This window comes from Aythya ferina (assembly GCF_964211825.1).
Source record: "Aythya ferina genome assembly, chromosome: 2".
NCBI lineage: Eukaryota > Metazoa > Chordata > Aves > Anseriformes > Anatidae > Aythya > Aythya ferina.
In genome coordinates, this window is record NC_140297.1 from 62,029,407 (window position 1) to 62,053,101 (window position 23,695).

A 23,695-nucleotide genomic window follows, 5' to 3' on the forward strand; every position below is an offset into this window, starting at 1 on the left:
TTATATTAAGTCACTCTATAAATGAAAAGCTGGTTTCAATTTCACAGGTCTGAAGCCTTTTGATACTACTACCCAGCATGGGATATATAAGATGCAGTGACAGCTATCAGTTTAATGAGACCTACAGCAAAGGCAGATCATTTCAGTGCTGGAAGCAAACACTGACCTGCACTAAGCATTGTGGGAAGAGTTGAGAAAAGGTTTGATAACTTTTTAGGTGCTCACTGGGAAAAAAGTTCTGAGAAGTAAGTTATAACTGTTGCTTGGAGTAATGCCTGGGATAACTAAATATCCCACAAAAGTATTTGAGGTGCACTGTCAGTCCAGATATCTCTGAGCTGTAGAGAGATAGTGAGTTGATTTTTTATTAACTCACTATCAACTAGCAAAAGAAGGAATGGGCATTTATATTACAGAGTTGAAAGCTCTGGCTTCTGCATGTAACTGTAGAGACATTAAAGAGTACCTAATAAAAGACAGAATAATTTGTGGGACACAGCATTTCAGCTTGCAAGACAGATTCACTGAGAAAAACAGACCTACCCCTGGAAAAAGACTGCTGAACTGTTGAGGAGAAGGATCAATAGAAAAACAGATCCCTAAGCAGAGTGAGTGTATAGGTTCCAGCTGGAAGAGTCCAGAGCTTGGGGTAGTTGCAGGCCAGCCTGGAACACAGGTATAATGAATCTAAGGAGGTACTGGAGAAAAAAGAGGAAAGTAAGGAAGAAAAATGTCTCACCTCATGGGAACGGTGCAAGATGTGTGGGACACAGACCTGCCTTATGTCCCATTGCCCCTATTAACCTAGAAATTGAGATGTTTTTCTAGGAGCAGAAATAACAAAGCTCTGTCTGTTGATGTGTAGCCCTTTCTCCTCTGTCTGCCCCAATTGCAATAACCTGAAGTCTCCTCCAGTATGTCTTCACTCAGAGGGCGGTGAAGCACAGGAACAGGCTGCCCAGAGAAGCTGTGGATGCCCCATGCTGGAGGTGTTCAAGTCCAGGCTGGATGGGGCTTTGGGCAACCTGGTCTACTGGGAGGTGCCCCTGCCCATGGCAGGGGGGTTGGAATTAAATGGTCTTTAAGGTCCCTTCCATCCCAAGCCGTTCAGTGATTCTGTGATTTCTCTGATCTTCATGACATGAGGACCAAGCAAAAGGCATCGGGTCTGGGAGATGCTGTCTGGACGGACAGCTGCCACCTAGCAATATGGAGTGCTTTTTTGTGTCCTTTCTGGAAATAAACTGGGTGTTCTGTACTCTCTGCAGCTATCTGTTTATAACAAAGCTTTTAGGAGTTTAATGTCTTTGAGATTTTAATGTCTTTCAGATTTTTGCTGCTTTATTTCTATGTACATTTTCCAGAGGAGTTTGTGGTTGGAGCTGATCAGGGTTCACAAGCTACAGGTGTGCCCGGTTTGTGCCTGCATAAACTTTCTTTCCTTTGGAAATCAGGCTGCAAGGGGAAAAGTACAAACCATGATTAAACCTTTCAAGGCTTCCAAGTGAAGAGGGGCTATTTCCAACATTATTTTAAACAGAGCCAAAACCCCTCAATGTTTAAACCCCAGAGGGGAGAGGGCTGCTGGATGCTCAGCTGCTAGGCTCTGCAGCGATGTTGTTGGGTCAGTGAGCGATTTGATTTCAGCCAGATTGTGAAGCCAGATGCAATTTAATCCCAGAAACACTTCTTCACAGCACTATTAGACTGGAGAAATAAGACCGAGTGCTGGTTGTGCTGAGTCCCCAGGCCAAGAGCAGGGTGCTGAGGGACTCTCCCCAAGGAGCCCTTGAGCAGTTCCAGGAACTGTGAAATCTTACTAGCCATGTCTCTGCCTGTGTATGCTTAAAGAAAGCTACTGTGCAAAACAAGATAGCATTCTCCAGAATGTTCCCATTTCACCCAAGGCAGTAGACACCCTGGTCCTCCACTTCCTTAGACAGGAAGGGTCAGTGCAAATTGTGCTTTGAAACTTGTAAGCCAGATTTCAAAGTGAAGAGCTGTACTCCAGGACAGCATACTTCACCCTGTAAGAGGATGCTATGATATATCAAATTTGTGTTTGCAAACAAACACAGCACACCGCTTCCCTCTGAAAAAGATTTTTAAAGATTTTATTTGTCTAAGCAATCCCAGGAAATGTCTCTGAAGTAGATAGCAAGACTGGATTGGCTTGGCACTTACACAAGTCACTTTGTACATATGGTATTTGGTTGGTGGAAAGCATGACAGTATTTTAGAGGCTTCATCCTGCCCTAAATTACTTACTAATGGATAATTTAGATAATTCCTTAGCAGCTGGATACAACCACATGCACATTCATTTCCAAAAGAGGAAAGCTTTTCAGTTCCAGGTTTTAGGTCAAGATGTTGCAACTATGTGACACTTCGCATACAAAGTGCAACTTTGTGGCACTTGTAATTCATTTGGAGTTTGGGGACCTGAGTTTAAATTAGTTGGAGACAACTAATTGAACTTTATAATTAATACAGCTTATGATGCCACAGGCAATACATCTAACTGCTTGTATCATAAGGCTGCACATAAAGGGAGAGGTGGTAGAAATCCATGGAGTACTCTAGGCTTCTCTTGGCTAAGTTGAGGAATGTTCTTGCATCAGATTCAGAGAAACCAGGCAGTGATAATAGTTTAGGAATTGTGCTTTTACTTTGTACAATAATTTGTCCTAACAATTTATTCATAGGAATCTTTCAAATTGCCATTTCTAATCTGTATGGATTTTAGCTAATTATGTAATTTAAGGAAATATTTAATATTTCAACACTTTGGTGCATGATCTCTGGTACTAAAAGGAAAGAGCTCTTTAGAGCACTTGCTGCACATGCCGTTCTTAGAACACTGCTTTAGACTGTCACTAGAACCATTTTCTAAAGCCTTCCTATAGCAATGATGCCACAGAAAATAGGGTTTTAACATCTAGATCCAGTTTTAAAATCTAACACACACAAGGCAGTATAAATACCTTTTGTTCTGAAATGAAGGTCAAGATCTCCCTATCCTGAATTTTATCCAACACTTTCTAAAAAGGTATTTTTAAAATCCTTGTCTAGACAACATATCAAGCTGCAGGGATGTGGGAAGCTCTGGCTTGTCTGTCTGTCTGTTTGTTGAACTGATTGATGTGTCATTTGCTTTTGTGCTGTGCTAAGAACTGTTTTGCTACTTTGTGCATTTCCAAAATAGTTTCCCCCTCCAGTGACCTTTCCAGGAAATTGCCGCTGTGCACAATATAGCTGTTGCAGGGACCCTCAAGCACTGTGTAAGGATGTGGGTGCTCCCAGAGGCTGTCCACCACTCACTGCACCAGCGCTCTTATAAGAACAGCAGTATTATTTGGTTTGGGTGACAACTCTTATTTCATTTCCAAATAAAAGCTACACTTCTCTCACTTCTGTGCCTGAAGGCTACCGACGTGACACATCAGGGGCTGTAGACCTGATTGTAAACCCAAAGCAGGGGTTCACAAGTGTGTAGTTCCAGGGGCATTTTGAAGACATTTGCATTATACATGTTGCTGACCTGCTTCATGTATTTAGTGCACATTTGAGAGGTAGTGGAAGTCTTTGTTATCACACAGTAGTTAATATGTCAGACAGAGGTCCTGTCTGTAGTATATGTATGGACTGTATTCAAGTAGGAGGGTTTATATGCATCAGCAACCAGGACCTGGTGAAATAGGAGTACTGGTTTTTTTTTGTTTGTTTGTTTGTTTTTTTTTGTTTGTTTGTTTGTTTGTTTGTTTGTTTTTTTTTTACCAGAATGGTAATGCTAATCATTATCTAGATCTCAAACCATATATCTATCTCTTTATCAGCAGATTTCTATTCATTGCTTTAATGCCACAGATGTCACAAAAATGATAGTGTCTCTTAAGGTGGCTGTTCATGGTGACTATAGTCACACACACACAATGGTGGAATGGTTGAAGGCAGTCATCGAATTGTGTGTTTATTTGGCTTCTTTTTCCAATGGCATGGGGCAGATGTGCTCAGTGCTGACTCTACTGAACTTCCAAAGTTATTTTTCATGTGGTGGAGTAAAATCTTTATTCAAAGCTGAATATCTTGAATACCTTGAATATCTGCCTTAGTTCTTATGCCAGCCCTTGTTGAGGCATCTGACCTTGCTTTAAATATCTGGTATATGTGTCTTGAATTTGAAATAAATGTAATTTTGGTATTTCTTTATAAATTATTTCTTTTATTTTTTAAGGATAGCCTCACTGGTGGCAGGTGAAACCATTTACAGTTCTAAAATGACAGTGAAGTATAAATGTCTTACAATCCACTTTGGGTTGAATCCTAGTGCCAGGACATAGACACAGTCTTCTGCAAAATCAATGGAAATTTTCCTTCTGTTGGCATATTTGCAGAGTCTTTCAAGCACAAGGTAAAGACAGGGCAAAACTAGGGAGGAAACTTTTTCAGATGATTTATAGCTTCACTGCTACACAGATATAAAGCCTGAAAATGAAATGGAAAATTATATACTCACAAGAAACATGGCTCTTGATAATACTAAAGTAAACATTTAATATCAAATAACATTTATATAAAATATTATTAAGTTTAGACATGCTTATTATCAGTAGCAAACAAATCGGTAGTTGTCATGACCTCTGTCATGAGAATGCCTCTGTCCTCCTGATATTTTGAGTGCTTTCAAAATCTGAAGGGCAGCTCTGCTAACAGAACAGAATATTTGAAGTGGAAGGCACCCACTGAAGTGGAAGGCACAAGGATCATTCATGTCAATTCCTGGCTCTACACAGGACTACCTAAAATTAAGATTGTTGTCCAAAGTGGTGGTCACTTTTTTTTTTTTTTTAGGAAAGACTAAGGCAGTTGTCTCTCTCAAAGGGGTCTCTGCTGGGAGAATTACAAAGTGCTGGTCCATTTTTCCCTCTATCCAATGTCTGTGAGAAAGCTGCTGAGGCAAGACAATACTTCAGCCCATGCTGCCCTCCAAGCTGATTCCAGGGATCATCTTTCTTTGTTTCGCAGATATGAGATGGCAGCAGGGGTTATAGTGGTTCCACCTTGGAGAGTGAACCTTTTCACTGAAGACTGCAGATTTCTTAGGAAATCTGTTGTCTCCAGAGGACTGTGGGCTGCAGCATCATCCCTTGATTGAGGCTTCATCCAACTACCACTCAAGAATTTATTTGCCCAGCTCTTGAAAAGCACATCTCACAAAAAGCAGGTGTCACCTGTAATTTATTGGTCTGCAATGGCTTCCATTTCAGGTTTGGTTTTACTGGAAGGTGTTGCTTCAGGCCTGAAATATTCTGGCTGCCTGGGAGATGTTACACTTAGCAGGGAAATGTGAGCTAAAAGCTGTAGACATAACTGAGAGTTGGAGGATGCAAGGTGTTTACTACGGAGTTCCCAATCTGGTTTAGGTCATCCAGGGTCAATCTTTTACCTCTCAGGAGTTATTTTTTTTCCCTTGCATTTTTCTTGAACTTCTGTTATACTATGTTTTCTATGTGGCTCTACTTTGTGCAATGTAGTGCACAGGCACTTATTACATTATGTAATCCTGCTTTGAAAGCTAGCATTCTGAATACTTTGTGGGTTTTGAATTGTGATAACTGAAGTTATATGCTTCTAAGAAAATAGTTTGATAGAAATATTGTGTCAGTTTTGACATTTCCTCATAGTGTTGTGTGTCAGTGAACTATCTCTCTAACCTTTGTAGGGCAAGTAGAATTATTCTTTCTTTAAGTGAAACAGGCTGTTTTATTTCAGACTCTTTTTGAACATGTACCCTGTGATGATTTTTGAACTTGGAAGAGCCTATTTAGGATAGCAGAGAGCTAGAAAGCAGTTTTGCTATTAAAATTCTAACAGCATTACAACTGGATTCAGGTGTAACAGTGGAGTAAAAATAGAGATGCAACTAGACTTAGGCAAAAGTGCATAGAAGGCACTTGTGCAAAGGGTAGCATAAAGGAGCTGTAAATAAAAGTCAGAAATGAAAAAAAAAGTTCATATTTTTAATTCACTGGTTATCTAGGGCATTTTGTATATAAGTATATAATAAAAATAATCTGTGCAGCAGGCTGTGAAGGCAATGTCTCGATTTGTGCTAAGGCTGAACTTTGATTCAGTCCTTCAGAGAAGCAAGAGTCCAGAACAGTTATGTAGAGGCATAGGATATGTGACTGTCAAATACAGCAGCAAGGTTGCAAGAGAGGATCTGCGATCACCATGTGTCGGAGCATTGCTTTGTCTTCTGTGGTTGTATCCTTGAGCCTGTCACCAGGCTGGCTGAGGCCTCTGTGCCCTCCTTTGCCATTCACTGAATTATCAAAAAGTTTGAACTTTATCTTCTCTTGGCTTTTTTCCCTGGGCAGAATGACAGGAGAGACCTTCTTTGATATTTATTCTCTCATTCTGCACCTGTGTCTCTTGTCACACAGCTATTCCCAGAGCATCATAAGGAACATCAGTGAGGAATTCATTTCATTTTGTCAAGTTTCTGGTCTGACCCTTAATTTAGAGCAGTCATTTCAGTCTACAATAACCTCTGTGTTCCTGCATGCTGCAGTGTGAGAATTACGAGCAGTGCTTAGCCATGTGCATTCAGGATGCTTTGGTAGCCCCACGGGACAGGTAGATTCCAGTGCCTGAAAATGTGTTACAGAATGGGGGTACAGTCAGTATGTTATTTTCTGTATAATAGTGTATATGTGGGTCTGCCCATATGTAAAAGCTTTTACATGATTCAGTGAGGCTATTAGGAGTGGAATGGCATATCATGATTTCAGGCACAGAGTGCTTCAAAATGAACAGTTTTTTCCATCTTTCCCCAGGGAGCCTCAGGAGGCATCCAGCATGTACGTGGGAGGAGACTGTTCATAAGCCTTCCATTGCAGCATCCACTAACACAAAGCTTATTGTTTGGATGAGTGCAGCTCTGAGTGGTAAATGAGGCAAGGTAGTTAGATGAAAAGGACTGCCTTCCCTTGCTAAGGCAAAAGTGGGCTGATTTTTAAAGTATAACAACCTGGACATCTCACAAGAGCATATGGAGCACATTTTGGTAAAAGGTCCAGAGTTAAATGCAGTATTCTGTAAGGATGGTGAAATATTCATGCAACAGGGCAGAATGAGAACAAAGATCTCTTTTCCCTAACTGCAGTTAATCCTATGCATACACTCTGTGCTTTTGTCTTTGCTGTCCTTTTTGCCTTTCTCTTTTCCTTGATATTTATTGCTTCATGAAGACATATCCAGTCCTGTTTTTGTTGTTGTTGTTTGTTTGTTTGTTTTTTCACATTGATTCTGAAAATTTAATATACACTCTTGATTTTCAGTCCTCTGAAGAAAGCAGACCTTTTGGGTTTGCAAAGTTGGATTGGGAGGCTAACAAAAATGTGCATTCTTAAATGATTTTGGCTTATTTGGCTTCTGAGGTCATAGACACAGTGGAAGAACACCTGCTCTCATCTTGCTTCAGCACTTAATCCCTGTCCCAGACTAGCCTAGAAGGGCATGGCATGGGAGGTGAAGAGCACTGTAAAAAATTGATCAATAACTTCTTTGAGCATCAGGAAAGGTTCACAGATATTGATTTTATTCTCCCTATTTATTTTTTTTTTTTCATATCCACACCAAGAAATAAGATAGATACCTCTTTTCAACTATTGCTTTGCTTGCTTGAGAGAATGAAAAAATATGAATAATCCAAGGGCTCTGCACACAATATAAAAAGTGTTGAAGGACAGTTATACAAGTCTTGCATATGCCTGATGCACGAAGAAATTTCTGTTGGCAAAACTGCTTTGACTAAGGCTTTTGTTACCTTGTTACCAGTCTGTGTGGGTGTGTGCATGTCTACTTCATATAATTTATTTTTTTTCCCTAACTGAGCCTGTTTTCTTTCAGGGTGGCAGGACACAGTGCATCCAGGAAGTCTGCCCCATTCTCTCATGTCCCCAGCACCTCAGTCACATTCCTGCCGGACAGTGTTGCCCCAAATGCTTAGGTGAGTGTTTGCCTTCTTGGGAATTTTGTAACTACTGTAATTTATTTCTGCACAGCATATCTTATATTTCACAATACTGGTAAATCCTGAGAGGTGAAATAAACAGTTTTGCTCAGTGGAGTGTCTAATTTACAGTTTTAAAGAGGTACTCAGGGTCCGTGTGTAGGGTTGTGATGGATGGTAGCAAGCAGCTCTAGAAGACCATTTGAGCACAGGCCTGTTGGCTTACTTATAGAGACAACATAGAGATATTTCCCACCTTCATTACACATGCTTTTGAAGGAGGTTGAAGCGGGAGGAAATGTTTCATTGGAATTTGCCACAAAAGAAAAGGCCTCACCCTGTCAGATTTTTATTTGAATGTACATTTGCATTCTTGGTTTTGAGGAAATGCAGGTCAAAGGGAACTTCTATGTTGGAGTTGCATTCTTAGAGGTTGTTGTCAGAGGGGCCAGGGACCTAAGTCTACCTCACTGTTGCCTTCTTAAGGTGGAATCACAGTTTCAGCCAGAGTATTTTCAATTACATCTTTCCAACACATTTCAAAAGAGTAAGTCAGAGATCTCTGAGCAGGGCTAGTTCTTCCAAGTCATGCCAGTAAGTGCAGCGACTTCTGAGAGTCCTTGTTTTGCTTGCATCATTTCCACCGATCCACAGGTTAACGTTCCTCAGCATGTGACCCTCTAGTTCATAAACAAGGATCACTTACATTTTACCACATAAATTAGGTTTAATTTGGCATTTGAGGTTATAAGTGTTTTTTATTTTTGTAGATTTTTAGAATTGATAATTCCCTGTTCTTCAACAGATACTTTTTGTCATTTTGGCTATATACTCGCTACCATCTGAAGTCTGTTTCTGGGTCTGGATTAAGGGTACAGGGAGCTCTGGCTTTGAAGGCAGTGAGCCACAGAGAGTTCCAGTTTCTCAGAATACCTAACATTTTCGACTGCTTGAAACAAACCTTTCTGATCTGAGCATTCATAAACCAGCTTTGATTTTTGACTGCTTCATGGGAATTTTTCTACAGATTTTTTTCCCTCACTTAGAAATATCTATAAATGAATTCACTAATAATAATTCTTTCCATTTTATGCAGTCATCACTCTGAAGCATGTCAGATACCTGTGAATAGATAATGTCTATTCACAGTGAAGTGTTGAAAGTTCTGGAGCCAAGGTAGAGCCGAAGGATGCATAGCAAATGTCACAGCAGTAGGGAAGGAGAAACGTTTTCATGGATGCTGAGGCATGGTTTTTAAAATATCATGTGGAGAACCTCCCTGCAATTGAATTCCTGATACTTAGCATATATAGCTTAGAAGAATGTTGTTGACTCCACTGGGACTTGAATTACTAGTTTAGCTAGTGGTTATGAGCCAGCAAAGCTGACCATTAAGCCAATATCTGCACCACCACATCTTTTTAAGGGGTAGGTCCTTTGTCATTGTTTTTTTTAACCAACTATTTGAACTTGGTTGGCCACCCAGAATTGCTTTGGGTGGTTTGTAAGGCATGGCAACGCAGTGTGAGAGAGAGATGGACTTTTGTTCTCTTGGTGATCGAAGTTATTTGATGGAAGTCTTCATCCCACATAAGGCACCAGAATTGTTGTTACAGATGGGGGTATGGCTCAGATTTGCCTATAAGTGGAGCATGGATGTGGAACAGTTCCTTTTAGGGCTACTAAGCATTCTCAACTGATTTCATGTGTTAGTCCTAAAAGAAAAATTAAGCCTTTGCAAAAGAACGCACGATCACTAAAAGGAAGGTTGGTTGTACAAGCGCAGATTAGTCCATGGTAAAGAATTTACAACCAAGATATGTTTATATTGTGTCTAATTGAACAACAGCAATTATTTCTTGACTTTTTCTTTAATAGTCATTTTCACATTAAGATTTGTAAAATCTCAAGGGTAATCCAATGGATTTTGCTGTGTGCTTATTCTTCTGTTCACTTATTTCTTGGAGGGAACTGGAAGCCTGTTATTTTAAGCTGTTCTACTTTTATCAAGACATTGAAAAAGGAAGGGATTACAAATTGGAACACAGGGACAAATTTTAGTGATCCCAGCTGCCAAGACTTGGCGGTTTGAGAGCTAAACTATTGGCCTAGTATAGTACTTAGTGACTTGTATGTACTTACAGTGACCATTCACTACCTTGAAACTGATGCCTATTTAACATCAGACCTCAGAAATGATAAGCTGTGAGACTGGCAGCCACTTGTAAAAGAACTTACTAGTTAGCTTGCACCAGAACTAAACAGAGGAAGGTATTCAAACACAGAAAGATAAGTAAAGTGATTTTGTACAGTTTTTGTAAAAAGCTCATGTTTATGTATCATAATGGTCACTTATTTAAAGTAACTTATTTGGAAAGAAGCTGAGGAACAGGAGAAACTTGTAGAACCACCGAATGTTCTGCAACTTTGATTTCAAAGTGCTTGCAGAATTGAAGCCAAGTGCAAGGTCCTGCATCTGGGTTGAGGCAATCCCAAGCACATACAGAGGTTGGGCAGAGAATGGATTAAAAACAGCCCTAGGGAGAAGGACTTGCAGGTATTGGATGATGAGAAGCTTGACATGAGTTGGAAACGTGCACTTGCAGCCCAGAAAGCCAACCATATCCTGGGCTGTATCAAAAGAAGAGTGGCCAGCAGGTGGAGGGAGGTGATTGTCCTCCTCTTCTCTGCTTTTATGAAATCCCACTTGGAGTACAACATTCATCTCTGGGGCCCACAGCGCAAGAAGGATGTGGAAGTATTAGAACAAGTCCAGGGGAGGGCCATGAAGATGATCAAGAGGCTGGAGAACCTTTTCTATGAAGACAGGCTGAGAGAGTTGGGGTTGTTCAGCCTGGAGAGGAGAAGGCTCCAGGGAGAACTTACAGCAGTCTTCAAGTACCTAAAGGGGCAGGGTACTCAAAGGTACTGGAAAGATGGGGAGAGACTCTGTCAGAGAGTATGGTGATAGGACAAGGGGTAATGGCTTTAAACTAAAAGAGGGTAAATTTAGATTAGATATAAGGAGGAAATTCTTTACTATGGGGATGGTAAAGCTCTGGCAGAGGTTGCCCACAGAAGCTGTGGATGCGCCCTCTCTGGAAGTGTTCAAGGCCAGGTTGTATGGGACTTTGGGCAACCTGATTTAGTAGGTGGCATCCCTGCCCATGGCAGGGAAGTTGGAACTAGGTGAGTTTTAAGGTCCTTTCCAACCCAAACCATTCTATAATTCTATGATTTCAGGACTTTGGGAAGGATTTGATACTGATGCTACCTTCCCTCCAAACCTTAGTGCTCCAAACCTTGCTTCACTCTCATGTAGCCCAATTTTTTAATAGATTATGGAATATAAATATTTTGTGCTGCCCCATTCTGCTTGTAAACTGTGCAAATGTCTGTATTTCTTGCAACTATGTCCCAACATGGTACACCAAGCTTTTGTAATGAGACTGGGCAATACATGATTTTTTGCACCAGTGAATTGGTTTAGTTTGGCTGCTGTGAACCCTTGAGGTAGATATGTTAAAACCAGCTTAGGCTGCATTATTTGATAAGTTATTACATTAAGTTAAAGACTGTTTAAATGAGTTTAAGTGTACCTTAAGAGTTCGCAGTGCTTACTTTTTATTCATGTAGCTGCACTGTGTGCTTTATGATGAGAAGAAGAAAGATTTTTCCAATATAAACATGCCATAAATCATATTTATATTCCCTCACAGTAAAATATGTACAGATGAATGTGTGCTATAAGAACAGTGAACTGTTAAAAGTACATATTTTTTCACACCAAAATGGAAACACATAGCAGATGACACATTGCAGATGAATTTGGTCTGGTGACAATAAGCTTGTTGACAATATGGCATCTTTTCAACCACATTCTGTTTCTATTATTGTTTATTTATATTCAGGACAGAGGAAAGTGTTTGACCTCCCATTTGGAAGCTGCCTCTTTCACAGCAACGTGTATGATAATGGGTCCTCATTTATTTATGACAACTGCACAATGTGTACATGCAAGGTAGGTCCACAGTGCGTTAGTATTGTGTGCTGCTGGTTGTCTGGCTTGGCAGTAATTTGTAGGGTTGAGAAACTGTAAACCTAGATACTGTTCTGCTTTGGTATCTTGTGTGGTCCTTGAGAGTTAGGTCCGAAGAGCACTTGTAGTTTTGCTAGGAAAGTACAGAAAGCTACGGACTACCTCAGCTGAGACATAATATCTGTCTGTGTGATGCAAAATGAAGTTACTCAGATTATGTGCCCCTCTTTGAATTTGCATTATGCTGAAAGAGGAGTTAACTCAGTACATGGTGAGTTAACACATCACTGCTGAGTGGCAGTGATTATTTTAATTTCTCTAGCATGACTGTGATCATATGCACTTTTGCGCCTACGCACAGAAAATGTGAAGTGTCACAAAGTTCAGATTTTGCATGCAAGCAGAGCGCAAGCTGGACTTTAGTTTAACAGACTGTGGATGATTCCCTTAATCCATTAAATTATTTGTATTTTCTCTGAAGTGACCTGTTCAGTTCAAAGGCATTTTGGGTCAAACTTGGTTGGATGCAATGACTGAGCAAGCAGAAATGTTATAGTAAGGATACATAGGGACAGAAACACCTTGGTGGTGACTTCATGATTTACTTTTGTCCTTACCCAGGACTCAACAGTGATATGTAAGAAGAGGTGCTTACTTCCTGGAGAATGCAATAAAAGCAAAGACCATTGCTGCAAGGAATGTATCTCCTATATCTTTCCTGACGAAGAGAAAGTGTGCAAGTTTGGTAATAAAATATTCCAGGTAAAGTTTCAGGTGTGGCTCAAGAATAGATGGCATTGTAACATCTCTACAACATGTTTACTGTAAATTAGTGTTGTGGCTTGCTTCGTAGCAGAATCCTTACCAGCCTGGTTGATGATACAACTCAGAAGCAAAGCACAGCAAAAAAAGCCATTTGCTTTTTTTTTTTTTTTTCTTTTTTCTTTTTTTTTCTTTTTTTTTTTTCTGAGTCTCTGTAAATTTTGTGGATACACAGCAGTTAAGATTAGTTCCTCCTTGATGTGATGTGGTGTCTCTCTCTCTGAACATGGAGATTCAAGCTGCTGTTTACATCTCTTACTGAAAATGCATTACCAACAAGTAATGCATTTTTAGTACGAGAGTTATGCTCTGCTTTCTCAAGCAAATGCTGATATTTTTGAGTGTAGATATTTTAAGGTATTTTTGAGTGGTATATGGGCTCTATCTGCTGAGCCAAAGAGTCTCTCTCTTCCACAGCTGAGCAACAGGAGCTATGCAAAGTTCATCTTGGCTGAAAGTTACTCATCTAGATTTACTACATTTCACAGCTCTGCTAAGGACAGCACCCCTGACATCTCATATTGGGATAGCCATGTAATAACTGTTACCTACTGCACTCTCACCCAATGTTTCCAAATCACAAGGGATTTCCTGCAAAACACTTCTCACATTGCTGAGACCCTGTATGTTTTTTCAAGTGGTGCAGATTTTTTTTAACGCTGTGTCAGAAAAAGATTCTGTCACCTTATGGGCCATCTGTGAGTTAAGAGACCCTTGAATCAGATCAAATGTTAAATCCCATGTGAATACTTGGTTTGCTCAGCCAGAATTGCTTCCCATTTATTCCATCTTTTGTGTACATAGCTGAAGTGTTTATTCTGGAAATTGCATGCGAACTTACTGTATGCTGAGAATATACTGAATCTGATTGGAACCTTCACACTGGTGCTATTGTGCTTCAGGAACAAATGCCAGCTTCTTAGGCACCCAAATAAAATATTCTGCTTCTTGTGAAGATTTTATTATATTACTAAGCACTATATAGAGTAAGAAAAAATAGAGTGAGTACATCCATTTCTGGCCTCATGTACAAAAAGGTAAATCCAGTGTAACTCTCTTGAAGTTAATGGTCTAATACTGATAGAATGGGCACAGGTTCATTGAGAATCTGGGCAGTTTTCCTTTTAGATTACAGCTATGTCCTTTCCAGTCCAAAAATGTCTGTGAAACAAAAATCAGGGCAGCTACATGCAGTTAGTAGTGATATATTCTGTTACCATAGCAGATGCTTGTAAAGTGGTCATTAGAGGTTCACAAGAATGCGTGCTGTCTCTGAAACACCAGGCAGTCTTAGCATGGTGGGGACACAAAGGATAGGGGAAAGACAGCCTTTACCTGTGCGTGATGAACTGAATAAGTTAGGTTCTGTGGCATTTCAGTTATAGTCTGTTTTTCTCTCTGGTCAGAATGTGGTGTTGAGGTGGGCACATAATTGTTCACAGCTGTCTGGTTGGATTGCCTGTTCTCTGTTCTTGTCAGGTCTATCCTCACCCTTCCTTCACAGCAGGCCGGTAAACAGAAAACATGCACATTTTGGCTCTACGCAGGCTAGCATAAGACTGTAAGTGGGTGAGACAGAATGTTTTAGGAACCACACTTGGCAAATGCAACACTGTGTAGAAACAAGCCAGGGCAATTCCACAAGCAGTCTTTCCCAAGCAAGTGGGAATAAGACCATATTTTGCTCTGCACTTAATACTTTAAGAGCCATAGACTGTCTTACCTGCTATGCTTTTGAGGAGTTCAGCACTGTATCTCTTCTAAACATTTTCAGATGTTTAGCAGATCAAGTGTCTGTGAAAGTGCTGTAAGTAATCGAAATTAGAATTCATTATTCAACCATTCCTGCCCTAAGCCAAAATGATGCTGCATCTGGGAATAAATTCACTGTATGCTGACATCTTCACAGAATCACAGAATTTCTAGGTTGGAAGAGACCTCAAGATCATCGAGTCCAACCTCTGACCTAACGCTAACAATCCCCACTAAACCATATCCCTAAGCTCTACATCTAAACATCTTTTAAAGACTTCCAGGGATGGTGACTCCACCACTTCCCTGGGCAGCCTGTTCCAGTGTCTATCAACCCTTTCGGTAAAGAAGTTCTTCCTAACATCCAACCTAAAACTCTCCTGGCGCAACTTTATCCCATTCCCCCTTGTCCTGTCACCAGGCACGTGGGAGAACAGACCAACCCCCACCTCACTACAGCCTCCTTTAAGGTACCTGTAGAGAGCAATAAGGTCGCCCCTGAGCCTCCTCTTCTCCAGGCTGAACAAGCCCAGCTCCCTCAGCCGCTCCTCGTAGGACTTGTTCTCCAGGCCCCTCACCAGCTTCGTCGCCCTTCTCTGGACCCGCTCAAGCACCTCCATGTCCTTCTTGTAGCGAGGGGCCCAAAACTGAACACAGTACTCGAGGTGTGGCCTCACCAGAGCCGAGTACAGGGGGACGATCACCTCCCTAGCCCTGCTGGTCACACTGTTTCTGATACAAGCCAGGATGCCGTTGGCCTTCTTGGCCACCTGAGCACACTGCTGGCTCGTATTCAGCCGACTATCCACCACCACTCCCAGGTCCTTCTCTGCCTGGCAGCTCTCCAACCACTCATCTCCCAGCCTGTAGCTCTGCTAGGGGTTGTTGCGCCCCAGGTGCAGGACCCGGCACTTGGCCTTGTTGAACTTCATGCAGTTGGCCTCAGCCCGTCGGTCCAGCCTATCCAGATCCTCCTGCAGAGCCTTCCTACCCTCGAGCAGATCAACACACGCACCTAGCTTGGTGTCATCTGCAAACTTACTGAGGGTGCACTCAATGCCCTCATCCAGATCATTGATGAAGATATTAAAGAGGACCGGCCCCAGCACCGAGCCCTGGGGAACGCCACTAGTGACTGGCCTCCAACTGGACTTGACTCCATTTACCATGACTCTTTGGGCCTGGCTATCCAGCCAGTTTCTAACCCAACGAAGCATGCGCCAGTCCAAGCCAAGAGCAGCCAGTTTCTTGAGGAGAATGCTGTGGGAGACGGTGTCAAAAGCCTTGCTGAAGTCAAGGTAGACCACATCCACAGCCTTTCCCTCATCCACCCAGCGTGTCACTTTGTCATAGAAGGAGATCAGGTTCGTCAAGCAGGATCTGCCTTTCATAAACCCATGCTGACTGGGCCTGATGGCCTGCTTGCCCTGCAAGTGCTGCGTGATGACTCTCAGGATGATCTGCTCCATGAGCTTCCCTGGCACTGATGTCAAACTGACAGGCCTGTAGTTTCCTGGGTCTGCCCTCTGGCCCTTCTTGTAGATGGGCGTCACATTTGCTAGCCGCTGGTCAACTGGGACCTCCCCCGATAGCCAGGACTGCTGATAAATGATGGATAGTGGCTTGAATCTTAATCAAATGCTTTCACGTGCAACATCTTAAAGATGTCACTCAACCGAATGAATCAGGTTTTTCTAATTATGTCAGCTTAAATGAAAATTTGTGATAGGTGTGATCACATCTCAGGCACATACTGGAGAGAAAACAATGGAAATGATCAGAACACTGATGGAAAATGCAAATATGATTTGGTTAGCTTTGGAAAAATGAATTTTTTGACCTGGAAGGCTGAAGTGAACGAAACCCCACTGAATTTGATCTTTGTCTTTAATATAACTGGGTGTGGCTACACACCTCAAAATAGTTTAGACTAAACAATGACACAATGCCAACAGGGAAAGCTATCCTTTCTTGTGCAATGATACATTACTGAAATAGCTTCCTGTTGCCACCCCAGCTGATACTATATCATGTTGCCTCTTGCAGGATGGAGAGATGTGGTCCTCTGTGAACTGCACCATCTGTGCTTGTGTGAAAGGCAAGACAGAGTGTCGCAAGAAGCAGTGCATTCCAGTCAGCAGCTGTCCTCAAGTGAGTTTTTTAAAAAATGGCTTTCTTCTCTCTCTCTCTTTTTTTTTTTTTTTTTTTCCCACCACCATTATCTTTTCCAGTGTTTCTTAGAAGGGTGTGCATTGCAGTGGAGCATGCAGATTGGAAAGGAGGGATCCTCTGGCATGTTAATTTAGGCTGGTGTTTTCCAAGTGTGCTATTGCTAGGATGAATAAGGGCTTTTTACCTCTGTCCTTGCTCTGCAAACTCTATGCTCTTTTTCTCCTCCTTTCTCTTTCTCTGTCCCAAGTTACCCGCACTGGAACATCTCTTTCAGATATATTTAATAGTTTTGTAGAGTGGTGAGATGACTGTGTTAATATATGAAGAGCATGCAGATTCTTAAGGGAAGTCACAAGAGGTTGTTGCACTTGCTTTTCTCAGTGCATGTGAGGCATGATACTTGGTTAGACATGTAAATTAGGCAAGGCAAAGCAAAGCAAATGATTTCAATCAAACTATGTAGTTTCCTCTGAGATTGCAGCCTAAATATTTTTCATTTGAAAGTCTGGAGTGAACCCAGAGTGTGGTGTAATTATAACTTAATTGCTTCAAAAATTAGCATTACTTGAAACCTTGAGCTAAAGTCAGCTTTTGTTTCTTGGATTTCCATCACTGACAAATTACTTTGTTTTAATGGACCAAGCTTTCAGAAGAGGGAGCTCTAAATAGCACCTCATGTAGGGGCAGATCTTTGAACAGCTCTGCAGAAGAGAGAGCCAAGTCATTAGCATTACACCTTCTCAGTGTTTCCTTCTCCATCCTGGAAGCCAGCAGGGAAAATATGAGTCACAGACATCTAGGTATAAAATTTTAAATGACAAACTCTAGTTTGTAAAATTTTATATGTGTGAACTTTTGACAGCCAGAAGCTGTGATAGAATAGAGAGCCTGTACCTTGGTGCTCCTGTTTCTGCTGTGCCAGTGGGCTGTAGGAATTATGTTTGCATCCTCAGAAGACGGGACAGCCTTTTCCTGTCATTCTGGCATTCACTGCAGAGGGCAGTTCTGTTAATAGGCCTCATATAAGATATTGTACAGATCCTCGGAAGTGTGAAATAAGGGGCTTTTCTTCTGGGAACCTGTTGAAGCCCATGGTAATCAGGCTTGCTTGCTTTGAGCCATTCACAGGATAAGCAGGAGGTGAGAGCTTGGACCCTTCAGGTCTTCTCAAATTCTTTGTAGTTGAACCTGGCCCACACTGCATCTCATTTATATTTTCCCCATACTGATGCATTTCAAACAATTAAGATGCTTCTGAGATGAAATAACTAATTTGGCTTAATTTAATTCTTAAGTGAAATACACCACTTCAGCCTTACCCACATATATAAATTTAAGCATTGAGGTGATCAGCTGAAGTGGCTTCTGTAAATAAATGAACCGCCTTACTGTTCATGGCCAGCCAGTGAAAACAGTCGTGGATAAAAATTCACCATCTGCAGTCCTGTGGGACTGTAGCTGACTGATGTACCAACTGACTGGCCGTTACGTGATCTGCTCCAAGGTTAATTTCTGAACTGTCCTAAACCTCAGAGTTGAGTCTTCAGACGAGGTCCAGTTCCTCATGGCTGAAAATACCAGCTTTGTTATCCTGCAGCACCCTTCCCTCTAGCATCTAACCAGTCAGCCTGCTTTCTGTCTTAAAATGGAGTCCATAGCTAGCTGCATGAGAGCCCACCCTCGTCCACAGGTACAAGCAATGTTTCTGCTCTTTCAAGCCACATTGGAAAGACAAGTAGGAGAAGGAATGTAAACTCTAGAGTGAGATTTATTTTCCTATTCCAAGTGGGTACCACCTTCACTAATTTTAAAGCAAATAATATATGCTAATGGATTTAAATCTTTCACTTTTCATCTGTGCTACGCTCTCTTTGATGAGATATTCTGTCACAAATCTATAAACATTAATTAAACACACCACATCATTCAAGATAAAGATATACTAGTGATTCTGATTCTCTATATCATACTGCTAACTCTGAAAACTGTAGGGGTGTGAAGTCCATTTTTTTTTCTCTCTTCCTGAGATTTCTGGCAGTATGCACTCTCTATCGTCCATTGAAGTCTGCTGTGGAATAAAATACTGTCCCTTAGGGTGCCAGGCCACATAAAGTTATCTCATTAGAATTGTGTTATGATACACAATTGAAAGTGAAAGTATTGAAGATCCAATAATAACTTACAATATCGTTCCTTAAGTGCTTTACTATGCAGTCTTAATACACTTTACATGATTATTTTTTTTTCTGTGATGGAGTATTATTTAATTTATCAATATAGATTTTAGCCAATTATTTCTAGAAAGGATAAGTTTCAAAGTGGCAGTTGTGCAAAAGTTTCCAATACTGTGCAACCAGTCTTATTATTCAATCTATTGGTGGCAGGCTGCCATACTTTCAGAGACTGTTTCTGCCATTTCTTTCATTTTCTTTGTAGGGCTAGGCACATTTTCCATTCCTTTTATTCTTCTCTTTTGGAGCTTCTTTTTTGGAGTTTAATTCTGTATCAGTAATTACAGGAAGTGTCTTTATTAGCTTCCTTTCATCTGCAGTGAAGGCAATATATCTCTGGCAAATTCAATCCCTCCTGTCATATTTATAGTAAAATCAGTCCTTCTTGAGCTTCTAGTGAGCCCTGTGGCTTATGGTTCCTGTTTTTGGCTCTTCGACAATTGGCTCCACATTGGTATTCCCTCTCTGTTACCTGGAGCGTCAGCCTTCAAGGTGCAGTACATGATGGCTCCCATCCAGCAATACTATTAAGCATGTGTCCAGTCCTGCTGAAGACCCTCTGTATCTGCTTTGAACACATGCTTGAATACTTTGTAGAAAGGGAGTAATCTCAACACTTAGCAAGACTGAATTTCAGATCTTCTTTAGTCTTACCTAATTTTCTATTCACTTGTCCTACCCCTGCTCCAGCCTCCCTTTTTCCTTGTGCCTTCTCCCTTACAATTATCCATCATTATCATTTTCCTTCTTTCCTCTTCTCCTTATGCATTTGCATTCTCCACTAATAATGCCAGCCTGTGGTAATGGTCACTGGTCACGGACATCTCTTTTTGTACTTCCAAAGGAAAGCCTGATGAATTTTGCACCATATAGACTTTTCTGAGCTCCAAGGCTGTGCAAAAGTTAATAGAATTAAATTCATGGCATGTGAAGACATTTGCAGAGTTAGATTTTGTGGGTAAATTTTGAACCCGTGAACTTAAAGTGAGTTGAAAATTTATTCAGAACACGTTCTCCCATCTCTAGCACAGACAGCATTTAATGTTATACACATCTGTTATTATTACAAACAAAAAGTTGCTGTTTTTACTCTTGTGCCAAATGAGGCACAAAAAAACAACAGCTGTTGCTATTGCACAACCAAATAACCCCCTCAATTAGTCTTGCCTTAAAAAAATAAAAATAAAAAAGGCAACAAAAAACAAAAACAAACAAAACAAAACAAAACAAAAAAAACACAAAGCCTCAGACATAAAATTGAAAACCTCATGAAAAAAAAGAAGAAAAATCCCAGAAAAGAAATAGACTCAAATGTGGTCTGCTTATAAATATTCATAGGGAAAAATGGGATCACATCACTTAGCCCACTCCTAAGGGAACCCTCAATGCTAATGAACTCTTGCAGCACATGTTAGCAATAATGGGTTTCCTTATTCTACAAGACAAAAACAGGATCTTGGGCCAACATGGTGGCTCAAGTAACCAGCCTCAGCAGGCTGCCTTGGAGATTCCAATTTCACTTGAATTCTTGCCACTTCCAGCTTAGCTGATGATTTCAACTCCTTTATTGGAACAGAGAGGTAAGACTATGGTGTGCGGTGTGTGGCATTCATCTGCATGTCTTCCATTAGTGCATACTAGTGCTGCCCAGCTCCATAGTTCTCTGCAGTTTTAACAGTTCTTCCTTAGAGGGGGTTTGTCCTAGCAGGTGCTTGAAAGGTCTTTTTGTTGCAGCCTGGTCCTCAGTGCTCTTTTCTCTGAGGCCTGGTGGTCACGTGAATGTAAGCATTGCCTGTATGCCATTGAAACTCAAATCCAACTCTCTTCTCAAGTCCAGAGATGCCTCAAATTTATTCTCTTCATGTGCAGTTGTACATTCAAGGCCAAGCTTACACTGACTCCTGTGCCCTCACAACGATGCCTCAAGCACACTAATCAGTGGGACATAATTTCTCCCCATGTATAAAATCAAAGCTTGGGAGCAGTGTTAGCAGGAAGCAACGCAGTAACGCATGTTGTCTATGCCCACTTCTCGCTCTCCACACAGACCAGCCACCCATTCCTTGCCTGTCTTCATGAACTTTTCTTCACAACTGAGTGTGTTTGGAGCAAAGAATATCACAGCTCCATTTGCTCACACTTTCTGGCCACTCCTTGTTCGCCTGCTTGGTGGGGACCAGAAGCAGTGGTCACACAAAAGGGACTTCCTCTGTGTTCAACTGCTATTGGACTGAAGAGTTGGTGCTGGGGAGCACTGCAGCTCCATATGCTTCTTCCTTCCCCGTACGGGAATGTGGGTGAGCTCCAATATCACCATAAATTCTGTTATAACCCCTGCCAGTTTTTGCTTGGAAAAACACATCGTTCAGTCTGAAATTTTCCAGGCCTATCCTCTGACTTGATGGTTAGCTTTTGGGAGTGTAAGTAAAATCAGAGAGAACATCTTTTAATTCAAGGAAGACTGAAAAGGAGCATGAATGCATGTACACAGAGTCGTGATTCCTACTTATAGCCAGCTTTGTGTAAGACACAACTATAAATAAAATTGGCCTGGGTACAGTGGTAAATAAAGACTCGAGATTTTTTTCCATGTTACTATGATTAGACTAAATTGTTTGCTTTTAGATGTTGCATGCCCTTGGATTTATGCCCATTTGTTTCATCAGGGAACTCGGTCCATGATTGGTAATATGATCTGGTAAGAGGTACCACAAGATTTAGCCATGAAAGAAATCTGGCCAAACTAGATCTCTACCATTGCCTCCTTCCTTCCTTTGTTCCTGTAGGAAGATGAATGATCTCAAGGCATGGGAGAGTGTGGATGTGTGTGGGGTGCAGATTGCCTAAGTGTGGAGGATGTGCATAGGAAATGTTTGTATTTTGGGAAGTGGGGGAAAAGGTAGTGATCTTGGTAAGCAAATGACTAGTCTCCTTTTAGATATCTGTGAACACAAGTCCAAAGTTCTCTCACTCTCTCTAAAGAGAAAAGTGGTAACAGAGAACCCTTTTAGTATTTCATTTCTTGTAAGACTGCCAGGAAGCTCTTTGAATAGTTATGTCTGTTTTTAGCACCTGATATTTGAAGCTGTAACCAGGACATTGAGTTCAAACACAACTTGAACTATTTTCAAAGGCTTATCAAGCCTTACAACATAACACAGTCATTGCTCCAAAAACTCTTTCATTAAATGAGCCTGTCTTTCTCCCAATTAGGGTAAAATCCTGAACAGAAAAGGATGCTGTCCTATTTGCACTGAAAGTAAGTTCTTTCTTCACATTTTTTAAATTCTTTTTTTATTCTTTCAGAGAAAATTAATATCTTAGAAATAAGTTTGCTTTTCTGCCTTCTTTTAGATGTGGCTAAAGGGCAGGTGGCTATTGCTGGCTACAGAGTTTGTCTCCTATAAATCTGTGAATTTTAAATAAAATGCCCCAAAAAAGGACTTAATTTCATTTTTCTCCCAAATGACACTATTTGTACTAAATCTGAAGTGTTACTCTTTGAAGGACACAGTTAGCCTGTAAAATTTGTAGGTAAAAAGCAGTGTGTATAGAGACATACTTTTTAGGACCAAATGACTTTTATACCTGTAAATTACATCCTAGCTATGCAAGAGAGGAGAAAGAGGAAGTATAATCCAAGAGTACATAAAATACAAAACTTTTGTGGGTGATTTGTAAGAGTTTTTTGTTGTAGTGGTTTGTTGTTGTTCGTTTTTAAAAAAAGGCAGTCTGGGGCAGCAATGGAAAGAACAGTAGGAAGCTGGCCTTCTGTCTGTGTAATGTTTAGCTCCACTATCACCTTTTTGTTCCTTTACTCTTCACTTCAGGCATGAACATTTTACAATCAGCAAAGCACTTATGCAAGCAGTTATCTTTAAGCTTGTCCTATTTAAGTCAACAGGGAGACCTGTCTTCACTGAAGTTATCAGGATACCTTTATGTATTTCCTTCAGGACACATTTAAGTATTTTACCAAGTAGGGACAGACTGCTAAAATGGGGCTTTATGATTTATAGGAAAGCCTCTGAAAAAAGAAATAGGATTTTAAGGAGAATGTTTCCTATTCTTTTGTCTAAAGTCAAATTGTTTTTGCTCATCAGCTCAATTGGATTGCACAAATTTTATATACTAAATACTTCTTTTTCCATTCTGCTCCTCAATTATTTCTGAACTTATAATTTGTAATAAAATAAATCCGGCATGCAAGACATTAGTATCAAAATGAAATGAAATCCAAATTTATCAGAAATGCTTGAAATAAAGAATACCAAGCAGAGGGAGAAATGAAAGAGGATTCAACTGAGTAGCAGCATTTATATATGCTTAGTTTCAAGGGTGATGCAATAGTCATAGACCTCTGCTCAAACATGACATGTCATTAGTGTCACAAATTTATTGATCACTGTCTTGCCTCTGTTCTTATGTTTCAGTCCCATTTAGCCTTTCTCGTGTGTTCTTTTGTAACATGAGTAGTTTACTGTGAGAGTGAGGTAAACAGTGAGGATGGTTCTTCCCTCAAAGCTCCTCTACTGTAAGGGGTTAAAAAGAAGAGAGTAAGATGATTCCTTCAGAAATGCTGCTAGAGAATGATAACTTGTGATAATTTTTTTTAAGAGGAAACTGGGCATAAAATACATTTGTTCGAAGTAAAAACAACTA

At 40.7% G+C, this 23,695-nt stretch overlaps 1 protein-coding gene across 11 annotated transcripts in view; it reads left to right on the forward strand.

Moving 5' to 3' along the window:
- Nucleotides 1–23,695, forward strand: part of BMPER (BMP binding endothelial regulator) — a 157,453-nt gene that overhangs the window by 70,200 nt on the left and 63,558 nt on the right. For 10 of the 11 annotated variants that reach the window (XR_014689856.1, XM_084510369.1, XM_084510367.1 and 7 more), the window contains 5 exons: nt 7,915–8,014; nt 11,929–12,038; nt 12,678–12,818; nt 16,677–16,781; nt 22,247–22,292. Coding sequence is in view for 10 of the 11 variants with exons in the window: in XM_084510369.1 (XP_084366495.1) it covers nt 7,915–8,014; nt 11,929–12,038; nt 12,678–12,818; nt 16,677–16,781; nt 22,247–22,292 (502 nt within the window). In the remaining variant the exon portion in view is untranslated. The remainder of the gene's footprint in view (nt 1–7,914; nt 8,015–11,928; nt 12,039–12,677; nt 12,819–16,676; nt 16,782–22,246; nt 22,293–23,695) is intronic. The other variant, XM_084510366.1, reaches the window with a different exon arrangement.